Source organism: Balaenoptera borealis (genome assembly GCF_965194805.1).
Source record: "Balaenoptera borealis genome assembly, chromosome: 5".
In the NCBI taxonomy this organism is placed as follows: domain Eukaryota; kingdom Metazoa; phylum Chordata; class Mammalia; order Artiodactyla; family Balaenopteridae; genus Balaenoptera; species Balaenoptera borealis.
Window position 1 is genome coordinate 129,177,348 of NC_138862.1, and position 17,104 is coordinate 129,194,451.

Genomic DNA, 17,104 nt, shown 5'->3' on the forward strand with positions numbered 1-17,104 from the left:
GACAAACCCACAGCTGACATCATGCTCGACGGTGAAAAGCTGAAAGCTTTTCCTTTAAAATCAGAAACAAGACAAGAATGCTCACTCTTGCCACTTCCATTTAACATAGTATTGGAAGTCCTAGCCATGGCAATCAGAGAAGAAAAAGAAATAAAAGACATCTAAATTGGAAAGGAAGAAGTAAAACTGTCACTGTTTGCAGATAACATGATACTATATATAGAAAACCCTAAAAGTCCACCATTATACTATTAGAACTAATAAATGAATTAAATAAAGTTGGCAGGACACAAGATTAATATACAGGAATCTGTTGCTTTTCTATATACTAGTAATGAACTATCAGAAAGAGAAAGCAAAAAAACAATCCCATTTAAAATTGCATCAAATGGAACAGAGTAGAAAGTCCAGAGATAAACCCATGCACCTGTGGTCACCTAATCTATGACAAAGGAGGCAAGGATATACAATGGAGAAAAGACAATCTCTTCAATAAGTGGTGCTGGGAAAACTGGACAGCTACATGTAAACGAATGAAATTAGATACTATAAATCTCTTAGAGGAAAACAGGCAGAACACTCTTTGACATAAATCACAGCAACATCTTTTTCCATCCGCCTCCTAGAGTAATGAAAATAAAAACAAAAATAAACAAACGGGACCTAATTAAACTTAAAAGCTTTTGCACAGCAAAGGCTGTGCAAAACCATAAACAAGATGAAAAGACAACCCTCAGAATGGGAGAAAATATTTGCAAACAAAACAACCGACAAGGGATTAATCTCCAAAATATACAAACAGCTCATGCAGCTCAATATCCAAAAAACAAACAACCCAGTCACAAAATGGAAGGAAGATGTAAACAGACATTTCTCCAAAGAAAACATACAGAGGGCTAAAAAGCACATGAAAAGATAGTCAAAATCACTAATAGAGAAATGCAATCAAAACTACAGTGAGGTATCACCTCATACTGGTCAGAATGTCCATCATCAAAAAATCTACAAACAATAAATTCTGGAGAGGGAGAAAAGGGAACCCTCCTACACTGTTGGTGGGAATGTAAACTGGTAACATCCACTGTGGAGAACAGTATGAAGGTTCCTTAAAAAACTAGAAATAGAGCTACCATATGATCCAGCAATCCCACTCCTGGGCATATATCCAGAGAAAACCATAATTTGAAAAGATACATGCACCCCAGTGTTCATTGCAGCACTATTTACAGTAATCAGGACATGGAAGCAACCTAAATGTCCATCGACAGAGGAATGGATAAAGAAGATGTGGTACATATATACAATGGAATATTACTCAGCCATAAAAAAGAACAAAATAATGCCATTTGCAGCAACATAGACGGACCTAGAGATTGCCATACTGAGTGAAGTAAGTCAGACAGAGAAAGACAAGTATCATATGATATCATTTATATGTGGACTCTAAAAAAGGGTACAAATGAGCTTACCTACAAAACAGAAATAGAGTTACAGATGTAGAAAATAAACTTATGGTTACCAGGGGGTAAGGGGGGGGAGGGATAAATTGGAAGACTGGGATTGATATATACACACTACTATATATAAAATAGATAACTAATAATGACCTACTGTATAGTACAGGGAACTATACTCAATACTCTATAACGGACTATATGAGAAAAGAATCTAAAAACAGAGTGGATATATGTTTATAACATTCACTTTGTTCTACACCTGAAACTAACACAACATTGTAAATCAACTGTACTCGAATAAAAACTTTTTAAAATTGCATTAAAAAGAATAAGATACCTAGGAATAAGCTTAAGCAAGATGGAAGACCTATACTCTGAAAACTATAAAACATTGATGAAGATAACTTGAAGATGATACAAAAAAATGAAAAGATATCCCTTGTTCTTGGATTGGAAAAATTAATATTGTTTAAATGGCTATACTACCCAAAACAATCTTCAGATTGCAGTCCCTATCAAAATACCCATGACATTTATCACATAACTAGAACAAATAATCCTAAAACATATATGGAATCACAGAAGACCCTGAATAGCCAAAGCAATCTTTAGAAAAAAGAACAAAGCTGGAGGTATCATGCCTCCTGACTTCAGACTACACTACAAAGCTACAGTAATCAAAACAGTATGGTACTAGCACAAAACCAGACACATAGATCAATGGGACAGAATAGAGAGCCCAAAAATAAGCCCATGCACATATAGTCAATCTACAACAAAGGAGGCAAGACTATACAATGGAGAAGATCCAGTCTCTTCAATAAGTGGTTTGGGAAAACTGGACAGCTACATGTAAAAGAATGAAATTAGAACATTTTTTCACACTGTATACAAAAATAAACTCAAAATTGGTTAAAGACCCAAATGTAAGACCTGAAACCATAAAACTCCTACACGAAAACACAGGCAGGCAGGACACTCTTTGACATAAATTGTAGCAGTATTTTTTTGGATCTGTCTCCTAAGGCAAAGGAAACAAAAGCAAAAATAAACAAATGGGACCTAATTAAACTTAAAAGCTTTTGCAAATCTTTTAAGCAAAGGAAACCATCAACAGAATGAAAAGACAACCTACTGAATGGGAGAAAATATTTGCAAATGATATGGCAGATAAGGGGTTAATATCCAAAATATATAAACAGCTCATACAACTCAATATCAAAAAACCAAACAACCTGATTTTAAAATGGGCAGAAGAGCATGGGCAGACTATCTTTTCATGTGCTTTTTAGCCCTCTGTATGTTTTCTTTGGAGAAATGTCTATTTACATCTTCCACCCATTTTGTGACTGGGTTGTTTGTTTTTTGGATATTGAGCTGCATGAGCTGTTTGTATGCATTTTTCCAAAGAAGGCATACAGATGGCAAACAAGCACATGAAAGGATGCTCAACATTGCTAATCACCATAGAAATGCAAATCAAAACCACAGTGAGATATCACCTCACGCCTGTCAAAATGGATGTCATCAAAAATACCACAAGTAGCAAATGTTGTCAAGGATGTGGAGAAAATGAAACCCTTATACACTGTTGGTGGGAATGTAAATTGGTACAGTCACTATGAAAAACGGTATGAAGGTTTCTCAAAAAACTAAAAATAGAACTACCATGTGATGTAGCAATTCTACTCCTAGTTTTATGTCAAAAGAAAATGAAAACACTAATTTGAAAAGATATGTGCATTCCAGTGTTCGTAACAGCATTATCTACAATAGCCAAGATATGGAAGAAACCTAAGTGTTCATCAACATATGAATGGATACAGAAGATTTGGTATATATACATTGTATGTGTGTGTGTGTGTGTATATATATATATATATATATATATACACACACACACACACATACATACATACATACAATGGAAGATTACTCAACCATATAATAGAATGATATTTTGCCATTTGCAACAACACGGATGGACCTGGAGGGTATTACGCTTAGTGAAATAAGTCAGACAGAGAAAGACAAATTCTGCATTTTCACCTTATATGTTATATCTAAAAAATGAAATGAATGAATATAACAAAACAAACAGACTTACAGATATAGGGAACAAACTAGTGGTTACCTGTGGGGAGGTCCAGGATAGGGGTAGGGATTAAGAGGTACAAAGTACTATGTATAAAATAAATAAGTTATAAGGATGTACTGTACAACATAGGAAATAGAGCCAATATTTTATAACTTTAAATGGTGGATAAATCTATAAAATGCTGAATCAGTATATTGTACACCTGAAAGTAATAATTATAAACCAATTTTACTTCAATAAAAATTTAAAAATAAAGAAAAGGTCCTTTGCCATGAGTATCTGCATAAGTGACATATGTTTTTTTCTTCCCAAGGAGCAAGCTGCTGCCATAGTTCTTTTCCCCATATGGGGGATCCATTAATAGTCCAGTCTTTTAGTTGCCATTTGCCTGACCAGATGGCTAAGTCATTGGCAACACCCCATTTGTTGGTGAAAAATGTATCAAGGAATGGTAGTAGAGGTGGCCTGCACTGCCATTACCACAGTGCAGAGCTTGACCTATTGGAATGCCCACACCTGATAGTCAAAAGATGGCCATTTACTGGTTCAGATGGTAGCTGCAACCCAGCAGACCTCATCTGCCTTTAGTTTCACAGAGCTGTCAGTAAACCATGCCATAATGTCATCTTTGAATCTTGGGCCTTAGGAATTGCACCTGCTGTACCTAGGGCGTGGACTTTATCTGGATTATAGTCACATTGGTACTAATCATTCTGTCAGTGACTAAGTGCAGCACTGTAGCCACCATGACATTAGCATTGTAGCCGTGTCGTTAATATAAGGGATGACTAAAATTTCTGTAGCACTTGAGCTTATTGAAGATCAAGCCCTGCCCTCTGGTAGCATATTACAGAAGAATTTAGGTATCCCTGCAGGAGTACAGTAAAAGTATATTGTAGGCTGTTCGGTGTGAACAAAAACTGGTCGTGACCTCATTCTGCAGAGGGATCAAGTAAAAGGCATTAGCCAGCTCAGTCAACAGCATACTTGTTTTCCATATGGGTTGCACTGTCTCAGTGATGGTGATAATATCAGAAACTGCTAGGGCAAAAGCTGAAACTTCTACATTTATCCTTTGGTAATCTGTCAACCTCCAAACTCTGGAGGCCTTCCTTACTGGCCTGATTGGGCTGCTTGTGTTGTCTCGAATTAACAGAACGATGTCCTTTTCCCCACCGTAGATATAGTATTTTTGTTGAACAGCACTCCATGATTTGGCCAGCTCTGGAGCAGGCTACGAATGCAGCTAGCCCATTATGCTTGAATTTGTCCTTGTTGTGGTACATACCGCTTGAGGCAATGGTGGTTTTCAGTACCGTACACAGCCAAAATGTTAATGCCTATTACGTATTCAATAGTAGGAACCAGGATCATCAGTACCTGAAATGGTCCAAAGAGTCTCATCCACAAATACATGTGGACTTGTCTTCCATGGGTAACTACATTCTTCCCAGACCTACTATTTTAATTCTACCTCTATGGGGACCTGTCATTTGGGCATCAGTATCCAAAGGCCCCATAAAAGTTTGGCTCCCCTCTCCTCTTTCCCCTTCTATCTTGACAGAGGCATAGGGCCTCTGGTCCCCAACAGGGACCCAGAGACCTTGGCCCCATCCCTAACTGTGTTATTCAGCCCTAGACAGTTAAAGTCTGCAGTTCCCCTTCATCAAACAGATACACCAACCAGGCTGCATGAGACACCCCTGGCTCCTGTTCATATCCGTCCTTCAGTTTCCATATTTCACTTTCAAAGAAGGACTTCATTTCAACACTTTGTTTTCAGCAGTGCCATAGGTGGTTTTGCATTGAGTGAAACAGGTTTTATTTGAGGCCTGTAAGCCACCTGGATCAGGTAAAGTTTCCTGCATGGGACCCCTTTACTGCTCTCAGACATCATTTGTGACCCTTAAGACACCTTGAGAGTTGGGGGGTGAAATGGGAGCGCAAAGGTGACCAAGAGCCCAGATTATTGTTTCCCTACACTTTTTAGGACCCATTTCACATTTCCACCCTCATGCATTGCACCAGCTTTTCCCTGTTAACAGAGATATTATCAATATCCCTATTTATCCCCATATGGCCAGAGGGAGGCCAGCACATCAGCACATCACCACCACCCCACCCCCAGAGCCAGCTGCCTAGCCCTTTCATTCTACCATGCCATGGTGTTTTTTGTTGGCAACTGTATCTCTTGGTAAGGCAGTGTTCCAAGGCTAAGGCCTGTTCTTATGCAGCCAAGTGGAGGTCTAAAGACTACATGAACAAGACTCTCTTTCCTAATAGTACATAACAATGTCCCTCTCAAGACTGCTCTTCTTACCAAATGAAAAAGGGAGGGAGGTGTTAAAAGGAAACTTTTGGAAGTGATGAGTATGTTTATTGCCTTGATTTTAATAGTACCATGCATGTATGCATGTGTCCAAATGCATCAAGCAAACGTGAAGTTCTTTGCATGTCAAGTATGTCTCAATACAATTGTCAAAATATAACAACAAAGACTATCTTCTCTGTACTCCCTTCACCCCACCACATACAAACACATCTACTCCTTGACAGGCCACCTGAATTTGGTTCATTTATTCCCATTGTGGTGTACACATTATACATAGGCATTTTAATAACAATCAGCATTTTCTCCTAGAAGCATGAAAATTGTCCCTTTAAAATACAACTCATTATGAAATGATACCATTATGCTACACAATACTTTTTATAGCTCTTAACATTTTTTTCAAAAATAATTTTGCAAAAGTGCTGATAGGTTAGTGTCTCTGACAAATATGCCCAGCTCCCTCCCTCAACAAATTATTTTATTTTTCTGTGTTTCTTTTTGTTTGTTTTCTTATTTTTATATTATATAGTTATTCATTCAAAAAATATTTATTGAGCAGCAGCTATGGGTTAGGCACTGTGTTAAATAGCATTCAGATCTGAATAAGATTTTGTGTAATAGGAAAACAACAAAACATTTAGGTTTTGTAGTAGAAATACCTTCAGAGTATAGTAGAGCCCCCAAATAGAGAAATTAACAAAAATTCAAGTGAATTTTTCATCTAAGTTATTGTTAGATGTTATTATCAAGTTATTTAATTAAGTCCCTGTAATGTACCAAGATTTGGTACATTAAAGGACCAAGATTTGGGAGGAGAAGTAGTTGATTGGGAGACATCATTGGACAAGGTGTAGATAAAACTCGACTGATGTCTTTGTTCTACCTATAATTTGCTGTGTGAACTTGAATGGATAGAGTATTTTCATCTTTTCTGGCCTTGTTTTTAAATTTAGAGCTACAAGTAAGGAAACTTCTTACATGCTGTCTTACATCTGGGGTTATGATTTTACTTTGGGTCAGCTATCTTTAGTCTTTTGCTTATCTGTTGTTGATCTCTTGTGATTATAGATACATAATATTTTTGTTGGCTTTCCACATCTTGCCTCCAGGAAGACCATATCTTGTGAGCCATCTGCATAGGTCCCCATGGGCTGCTCTTCAACATTGCTGCCCATTATAATTATTATGCCCACCTTGCATCTACTAGTTAGGTGATGGTACCTTCTTTCTGCTATTCTGTGATCTCATCATCTTCATTGTACTGGAAGCCAAATTCTGTTTGAGTATCTCCTGTTGCCAGCTCTAGCCTACAGAATACAGCTGTTATGGAGTTTCTCAGCAATGCCTTTTCCCCCATCACCAGTCTTTTCTTTATTGCCTTGGTAAACAATATTCTCTGGGCCCTTCTGAGGAACATACTCAACTAGTAGGTCTTCTGAGTTTATACAACAGATACTTTATGGCATGCTTACTTCACTGTGTTTTAAATGCCTTTCTTCACAGTCTGCCACAACGATTCTCGGATCTCTTATTTCATTAATATGCACCGTTGCTTTTTCCAGGAGTCATCCAGCAATGCGTTAGGCCATTTCCATGGACCTTAAATCCTGAGGCAAGGGAGAGTGCCCTATATCCAAAAACTCTCTTGTATCCTGTTTGATATTCCCATTCCCCAGTCCAGTACCCTCAGCAGACACTCTTTTGGTTCTTACTGGTTCAAGTTGGCCCATTCCTGCAACACCTATAGCATATAATCCTTCTCCTCCTTTAGCAGACCCAGTACTTCCCCATTTGGGCTATGCTGAAATTTGACCTTAGCTTGGAGCTACAAGGGAAGGTTAGTATAGAGCATGAGGAGGGCTACTAGCATTGTCCTTAAGGTACTTGCTTCGCTTGAGGTTTCCATATATTCGAGGGGAGGGGTGGGTGGAGGAGGCATGCTACCCTCTAACATGAGACTTATTTGCAGACCCACAAGTTCATGGGAAACTTGGAGTTGAAGGTTCTCATCTACATCCACCAGTTGTTCTTTGAACTTGCACTTCTTTCCTATATGGCCCTGATTTTGGCATAGACTTGCCTGGGATGCAAAGTCCCTTAAATTCTGCCACCCTTAATATTGAGTTCTGGGTCTGGTCTTCAATATGTTCAGCTCTTTGTCTGCAGGAGATAAGGATCTCTTTAAATGTTGCCAGTTGTTGATTTAAACTGGTGATTAATTAGCCTGTCATTTTCTCTCTTTAGCATCTCAGTGACAGCCATAGTCCTTAGTCCATAGTCCTTATAGTTATTAATTACCCTCATCCCTCAAATGCTTGGCATGTTGTACAAGCTAAGTGCACATCTCCATTCACCCGCAAGTGCATTAGCAAATGGCTGCTATTCTGTGTCAGAGACTATCGTTAACTTCACTTACAACCAGAAATTGAGTCCTTCCTCATAGTAGTCCTTCCTTTAAGTGATCCAACCTCAGAATCCCATCATTAAGGTCTGCTTCTTAGGACTACTCTTGGTACCAACTGTTCAGGTCACATTCCTTAGAAGCCCAGCCTTAGTCAGAGATTTTTGTGCTAGTGATACATTGAGGTTTGTAGTCCCCTGAGAAGCCTCTAAGAAAGTGAGGAATATAGGATTAAGCAGGAGACACACTAACAGAAATGTGGTTTCAGAAGAAGTTTTGTCTGAGCATCATCTCAGAAGGAACTTTGAAAAATAAATTGCACCTCAGAGTTTGTACTGTCCTGAGGCAAGGAGGTTGGGCTCTTTTACCCTCCTATATCATTCCCCACTGGCTATGAGCCTCATCCTGAAGGAGGGAAAGGGTGTGGACAGGAGAGGCAAGGTAGAGCATAGGAATCTTTGTACCAGGTGGTTCTTTTCAGCCATGGTCAATTCTCCAGAGAAAGATGCAGAAAAGCGCCATTAGTTGTCAATACAGGAAGAAGCAGGAAGATTAACCTTGTATATTAGGATTTGGACATCTGGGCGGGACATCAACAGCATCTACCACAGGTACCTCCTATGTGCTAGAGACTTTACCAGCAAGCATTATCTCATTCAGTGGTGTGCTCGAGCTACCTTGAATCAGCTTTCAAGAGAGTGATTATGCACATCCATTCACTTATATGAGTTCAGTATCATTGGTAGCTTGAAATTGACCATGGAGGGAGTAATCACATCACAGAAATCTGCAAATGCAACAATTCAGGGCCCCATCCCCCAGAGCTGGTTGTTAAAACTTTTACCAGCATTCAAATTTTATAACAACCTTATGAAGGTATCATATTTTATAAATGAGAACACTGAGTATCAGAGTGATTAATATACTTGCCATCTCTCATGTAGCTACTAAGCTATAGAATTGGAAATCTAGCTTTGTCTGATTCCAAAACTTGGACTCCTACTGTTACAGCATATTGCTTTTTTTTTTTTTTTTTGACTACCCCGGGTCTTTGTTGGGGCATGCGGGAATCTTTAGTTGCGGCATGCAGACTCTTAGTTGGGGCATGTGGACTCTTAGTTGCGGCATGCAGGCTTCTTAGTTGCAGCATGCAGACTCCTAGTTGCAGCATGGGGCCTTCTTAGTTGCAGCACGTGGACTCAGTCCCAGCATGCGAACTCTTAGTTGCGGCATGTGGGATATAGTTCCCCGAACAAGGATCGAACCCAGGCCCCCTGCTTGGGAGCGTGGAGTCTTACCCACTGGACAACCAGGGAAGTCCCCAACATGTTGCTTTTTGAACACAGAAACTTCGTTCTCTTTTTCATCATTTGAGAGTTGGCTAAATTTCTAGATGACCCGGAATGCATTTTGATCACCAACATCTTCTACTCCAAGTTAATGATTTTATTATATTTCCCTAGTAAATAGCAGCCCCAGGACACATCACTCTATCATTTTGCCTCTGTTTTTAAACATTCTTCCCTTTATCATGTTTTCTTAACTGCTCTTTCTGGAAAGTAAAAGGTATCCAGTAAATATTTGTGAAATGAATAAATGATGACCCTTTAATATGAAATTAGATTTTTCTACAGGACGGACAAATTAACATACCCTTCTTTAATTAAAATCGTAGGTCAAAAATTCTCTCGAAGTGCCACAGTATAATGTGGGAAGTATTTCATGTTGAACCAGAGTTGATACATATTTGAAAAAGGTGTAGCTTACTCTCAAGTAACGATGGGATTTTTAATGCATTTTTAATTAAATGTAAGTGCAAATAGAATTGCTTGGTTCCACCTTATGTTGAATTACAATATGAAGTAAATTGAATGATTAAGCTGAAAATGACTTTAGTCTTCATATAGACTTGAAAATCTTTTCAACTTTTGTGGCATGGAATTGACTGCTTCTGTTGTGTTTTTGTTTGTATTTCTGAAGCAAGGAGAAGTCAGGCTGAAGTGTTTGAAAGCTCTACAAAGTCTGTATACCAATAGAGAATTATTCCCCAAATTGGAGCTATTCACTAACCGATTCAAGGTAAGAATGCTTAGCTTATTTTCTTTTTCATTTTAAAAATGCTCGTTTTAGCTAGTTTAGCAAATGACATTACCATAACAAGTGTTTAGGTCATATTCTTTACAGCATATTGTTTAAATGAACCTGTATTAAATAGATGAATCTCTGCTTTACAAAAGATATTACCAACATGAGTTCTTATTCATTACCTTCAATAGAAGGCTCACCTGCTTAAAATAAGATTTTTTTCATAGACAGCTTTTTTATAGTTATATTAATTTTGCAAGGTAAGGTTTGTCTCTGTTAGAGAATGCCAGTTGATGAAAAAGATTTTATATTATAAACATTTATAACACCTCCTGTGTGTACGTAGGACTCTGATAATATGGTTTCAATAGTAAAGCTTTCCATTTAATCTAATCATCATTAGACTAATCTATCATTAGTCTTCCATGAATTCCCCCAAAGACATTACCTCAGATCTGTCTCCACTTACTTTCTGTTCATGGTTGGTTTGATTTATAACTTTTCTGCAGGATCGCATTGTATCAATGACACTTGATAAGGAATATGATGTTGCTGTGGAAGCTATTCGATTGGTTACTCTGATACTTCAGTAAGTATAAAATTTTAATTTAATCTGCTAATATATTAATGTTTTTTCCCAGCATTATTGATGTACTTCACATATATAACCCTAATATACATTCTTATCACTTTAGGTTTTACTTTCACATTTTAAGGTTAGGTTTGAAACAAAATGTTTTGTTTTCTCTTTGTTTTTTATTTTGAATATTGTCTGTTTCCTTTACATAAAAGTTCTTTTATGCAGTATCAGTGAAGTAACATACTTCTGTTTAAAGAGAGAGAAGGCTTCAAAGGGATAGGTTTTTCAAATAGGCTTCTTTGGAATGGTATAGAAGTAGGAGAAAAGAAATAAGGCATTTAAATTGTGTCATTAATATGATAGAGATTTAAAAATAGGAATAGTTAGTTTCATCTGTAGAGCTTTGACTAAAAACTAGGAAGAATCTAGGTGAGAGAATGCAAGTCCCGGCAAAGTCATTACAAATCCTCCCCTCCCCGCTTTGTGATGCTATATCTGTCATACACCAAACATCATGTATGCCAGGGTCTGTTGTTGTTTTGATCTCTTTTTACCTCTTTCTGCTCTACTACCCTATTCTTTGTTATTGTGGCCTTATACTCTAGTATATGTTGTATGTTATAAATATGGCCTCTTAGTGGTTTGTTCCTTCTTCTTTGCCTTTCTTTTTAAAATCCACTTAGCTACTTGTGGATCTTTTTTTTTTTCTTCTTTATGAATTTTTAAAGTACTTTTGTCTAATTCCTCAGAAACTTTGGTTGGGAGTTTAAATATTAGAACTCCATTGAGGGACCTCCCCGGCGGTCCAGTGGTTAAGACTCCACGCTTCCACTGCAGTGGGCATGGGTTCGATCCCTGGTTGGGGCAACTAAGATCCCATAGGCTGCACAGCATGGCCAAAACAAAGAACTGCATTTAATTTTATGAAAAATTTAGGAGAGAATGGAATTTTTTACAATTATATATTGTTTATACATAAACATGATGTATTGCTTTATTCAGATCTCATTAGGTCTTTTATATAAGGTTTAAATTTTTTCGTAGAGGTATTGTACATTATTTACTAGGTTAATTCTTAAATACTGTATGGTTTTATTGTTATTTGATTAGTATTTACTGTTAAAAATATTTTCTACTTAGTTATTGCTAAGGCAAGGAAACCTTTAATTTTTATGTTGGTCTTTTATGTGCAGCCTATTAGAACTTTTATCCATGTTGACGGTTTGATTGTATTGAATTTACTACATAGATTATTATATGATCTGCAAACAATTTCAGTTCTGTCTTCCCCTTTTCTAACCTTAAAACTTTTGTTTCATTCTCTTGTCTAGTTCCATTAGCCAGGACTTTGAACACTATGAAAGTATCACTGATAGTGGATTTTTTTGTTCTTGTTCTAGGAAGGCATCTAAAGTTATTTCTGAGATAGGTTTTTGGTATGATAAAAGTTCTTTTGTGTTCTCAGTTTTCTGGGATTTTCCTTTCATACATTGTTGAGCCTGAATAAAATTGGTAGATTTGTCTAATGGTAAAACACCCATGCATTTCTAGAATAAATCCTGTTTGAACATGACATATTTGTTTTCATTGTATTTTGCTTAAATGCAATGTTATATTTAATATCCTATTTAGGATTTTCACATCTGTGTTGTGTGTAAATTTGACATTTTTTCTGTTCCTTACCCAACTTTGAAATCAAGATATATACTGTTTGTAAAATATCTTCAGTAGTTTCTCATCCTTTTTCTGTTTTGAAATAAATTTGCTATGACAGATTAATTCCTCCTTGAAATTTTGAGAGAATTCTTTTGTTAAAGCCATGTCAGTTTTAAGTTTCTTTTGAGAGAAAGGTCTTTGATTACCATTTCTACTTCTTCAGTGGTTATCTATCTAAGTTAACCTTTACTTCCTCTTGTATTAATTTTGGCTTTTCATATGATTTTTATAGTATATCAGTTTTATCACAGTTTTCAACTTTATTATTTTATAGCTTATGATATTTTTATTCATAAAACTTTATTATTTCTTTTGTTATTTCTCGTTTACATCGTTCATTTTATTTGTATCCTCTTCTTGATCAGTCATGGCAGAGGTTTGTCCATCCTAGTGTTCTTTTCAAAGAACTAGCTTCTTTTAGCTATTTCTTTCTTGTTTTTGAGCAATCATATTTAAAGTAACAAATATACCTTTAAGTACTACTTTACTAGTCTCCTAAAAATTTGGACATAGAATATTTTCATAGACAATCAATGATAAGTATTTTGATTACCTTTATGATTTTCAGTTTAATCAAAATTATTCAGTAGTAATTTTTGTTCTCCCTAGATCAGATTGTTTAAAGCTGTTCTTTCTATTTTATTGTATTATTTGAGAATGTGTTCTGAGTACCTTGGTCAATTTTCTGAATTTTCTAAGTATGTTTAAAAACAATACATATCTATGTTGTATATATAGTTATTTATATTCATTACTTTGAATTTATTTAGTGTCATTCAAATTATCTATACCTTTGCTTATTTTTGTCTACTTTTTCAGAAGGATGTGTTAAAGTCTTCAACTACTATTGTTCACTTATCTTTCCTTTTAGGTTGTTGCTTGGTATACTTCAGAGTATATATAGATCAGTACCTCTCTATTCATGATTTGTACATCTTCTGATAATATTCACTTTATCCTTACATCTCATTCTTCCTTGTCATTTATGAAGAATTTTTTCCTTTTCAATTCTATTTTAAATTATTATGCCCCCTAGTTATAGTTTACTTGTAAATTTCACAAGCTTATCAATGTCTTTCCCTTGAACAAAAAATACCCACATTCCAACCACTTGTCTTTTTCATTGGAATTGTCTAGAGTTTAAAATCTATTGTTAAGGATTACTTTTTTACCCTTTTTTGGGGTTTTTTGCTTCCTTTTTTTATTTAGTTTCAGTAATTGCTCATTTAGATAAGAGTAAACTTTGCTTTGATATTACTTCTTCCCTTACTTCCAAGGAAGAGTAATTCTCTCATAGACTCCTCCAGTATTGTCTTTTCTGGCTAGTTTACTTCCTCAAAGAGTATTTCCAAACCATCTAAGACCTTGTTTGGCTAAAAAAAATCATACTTTCATCATGAATTTAGAAAATGGTTTGGCTAGTTTCAAAAGTCTATTTTTAAGGTTTTTTTCTATGTTTTCATTGGAGGAAATAAGGGCAAAACATGTCTTATATAAAAGTATAGTTATGGCCCTCCAGCTGTGTCAGATGACCTAATTCATTTGGTACATTGGTCCTTTTATGGATTCCTCAGAGAGCTCTCCCTGTTGCAGGAGAGGGAGATGTCATCCTGGAACCTGCAGAAGTCCTTAGGATGGACCTCCAAGTGAGGGTCCTTGGCTTCCCACAGCAAAGAGTTCCGGAGCGAACCATAGTAAAGGGAAAGCAAGTTTATTTAGAGAGATACACATTCCATAGGCAGAATGACATCTGTCTCAGAAGGCAGGAGCGGCTCCAGGGCACAGGGTCTTCTGGGAAAGTGAGATCTGCCCAGGGGCATGGGGTCATAGGTTTTTATGGGTTAAGTAATTTCATAGGCTGAGTGGGAGGAATATTCTTGCTATTTTGGGGAAGAGTAGGGATTTCCCAAGAATTGGGCCACTGCCTACTTTTTGACCTTTTATGGTCCTCCTCGGAACTGTCACGGTATAAGAGGGAGTGATTTTTAGTATTTCAATGAAGGTATAATGAGCTAAAGGTCAATGACCCGACTATTCTCAAAGCCACCTTGGTTTGAGCTGGTTCTAGCCTATCTTAGCATCCCAACAGCTGCTCCCCTTCTTCATTATCTAGCATTTTGTGTCCTGTCCCTTTCCCTCTTGTCTCATCCCCACTCTAGGTATTTGTGACAATGGGAAGTTCCCCAGAGTGGACAGTGCCTCCTCTGGCTATTTACTGTGTGACTCAGCGCCTGACTTTCAGGTTTCCTCTGTTTGAGTTGCTTGCCCTATAGGTGTTCTTGTTGGGCAAAATGTCTTTTAAAACTATCCAGGCTGGCTCCCTTTAAGTATTCCATATCTGGCCTAAAGGAAACATGGAAGAAGTATGGATTTCTACTCATTATATTGCTCAGTCTCCTAATGTCTACTTATATATTATTTTGGTGAGAAATGAGCTAAGGTTCACAAAACTAACTCTCCAGTCTCTTATAGCATTGCGTGAAATGATCTGGCCTTATTTTTCTTGGCTTGTGGGCTCTCTACCAAAACTTCCCCAAAACAACAAGTTAAGTCACCTTTAACATCCTGTTATACCATCTTTAAATTCTTTTTCTCTGCATCTGTTAATTCTTCTTCTTTTGGTATAGATTACTTTCCTTTCACTTATAAGCTTAGATTACTGAGATATCTTGTTAAATTTTTTTCCTATGAGTTTAACTTTATCCTGAGGGTATTAGCTAATTGAGTTGATGATATACATGTAATTAAGTGAAGAGGTTAAAACTCAGGCCTTCTTGAGAGGGGGAAAAAAGTGTACTTTAAAAAATGCTTCTATCTGTCTCCCATCCTTGATATTCAGCTCTTTTTCATTCAGAACTAAAGTTTCTCTCTTATACTGTGATGCAGCTACCTTATTCTGCTGCAAAGTTCATTCTAATTTATATTTGTCAGATCCCTCAATCTCCTCCTAGCCTCTAGGCATCTCCAGGATTGAATTCTAGAGAATGAGTTTATACCCCTACATCTTGTCAAGAACCTGTACAGCCCAAGAATTCTATAGTCATCTAGTCATTAATCTATAATCCTGTCAGACATTTTTTTTTTTTTCCTGTCAGACATTTTTAATCATGTTAATAATCAGGAAATAGATGTTCCCTCTTTGGGAAAAAAAATACTTAAAGATACATTCCAGCAAACCAAGAAAAGGTTCAAACTTTAAGAATACATGAATAGAAAGGTGGGAAATTTGTGTTAGTAGAGGAGTGGTTATGACTAGTGAATCCATTTTATATAGAAAGAAGACTAAATAGTGTTGTAAATATTGTGATAAACTATAATTTGAAATAGACAATTCTGGAAAGAGTTACATAGTACAATAATAATTTAACTCTGTGAAACAGGGGCAAATATATGACCAGTGCCTATTAACAAAAAACTTATGCACATTTAAAGAAATTGAGCTAAACTGGGCTAATATATATCCCAAGGTATTAATACTCATTGTCCATAGGTGTGTATGGGAAGAAATGTGGACATTTTATTTTCTTTTGTTATCTGTATTTTCTGAATTTTATATAACAATTAAGTGTCTTTTATAGTTAAAGAGAAATATTATTTTCAAAGTCAGACTAAAAAGAGAGGAAAATAAAGTCAGCATGCTTGAGCTTTTATAAAGAACCTTACAAAATTTTAATCAAGGTAGAACTGACAGTAAATATTTTTGGCTCAGTGTTACTTTCTGAATTTTTCAGTGGAAGTGAAGAAGCTCTTTCCAATGAAGACTGTGAAAATGTTTACCACTTGGTATACTCAGCACATCGCCCTGTTGCTGTGGCAGCTGGAGAATTCCTTCACAAAAAGTGAGTTAATTCTCTTTGAAACTAGGTTCCACTTTCATATGTTGTTTTGTCGTTGTTTTACAGTTAATGAAAGAAAGTAATAGTGACTGAAAACAGTGCTAGAAGTGGCCATTGCCCCAAGTTCTGGGGGCTATAATATTCTCACAGCCTACATGCACATCATGAATCACATCCCTGAGAATGATGTCCCTTGTGATATATTCCTTTGACCTGAAATCTAAAAAGGATGGTTCTCAGCTAGTCAGCTTAGGCATGTGAGGGGAGAAAGGAGAAGTGCTTGAAGTTTATAAAGACTCCCCTAAGTAACTGATATTTTATTTCACCAAATTTTTTTCCCTTTTAAAATTCTAAGTTCTCATCTTATCTTCTCAACATTGGTAATCTAAAATTATCCTCAAAACACCTCCCAAATTTTCATTTTTTTCCATTCTGTCAGGATGAAGATTATTTTAATCAGTAATCCATAATGATGCTAAAAATTATATATGCAGTTACAGTTTAAAAGCAGAATCTCATCTATTTTTTGACATAGAGCATAAAGCATAGAGCTAGTGAGAGTTTATGAATGTAATTAAACATTCTTATGAAATATATTT

At 36.4% G+C, this 17,104-nt stretch overlaps 1 protein-coding gene across 3 annotated transcripts in view; it reads left to right on the plus strand.

The window, feature by feature from the left end:
- Nucleotides 1-17,104, plus strand: part of STAG1 (STAG1 cohesin complex component) — a gene marked incomplete at its 3' end in the record, with an annotated part of 436,193 nt that overhangs the window by 325,299 nt on the left and 93,790 nt on the right. For all 3 annotated transcript variants that reach the window (XM_082393421.1, XM_082393420.1, XM_082393419.1), the window contains 3 exons: nt 10,269-10,367; nt 10,883-10,962; nt 16,401-16,508. In XM_082393421.1, the coding sequence (XP_082249547.1) occupies nt 10,269-10,367; nt 10,883-10,962; nt 16,401-16,508 (287 nt within the window). The remainder of the gene's footprint in view (nt 1-10,268; nt 10,368-10,882; nt 10,963-16,400; nt 16,509-17,104) is intronic.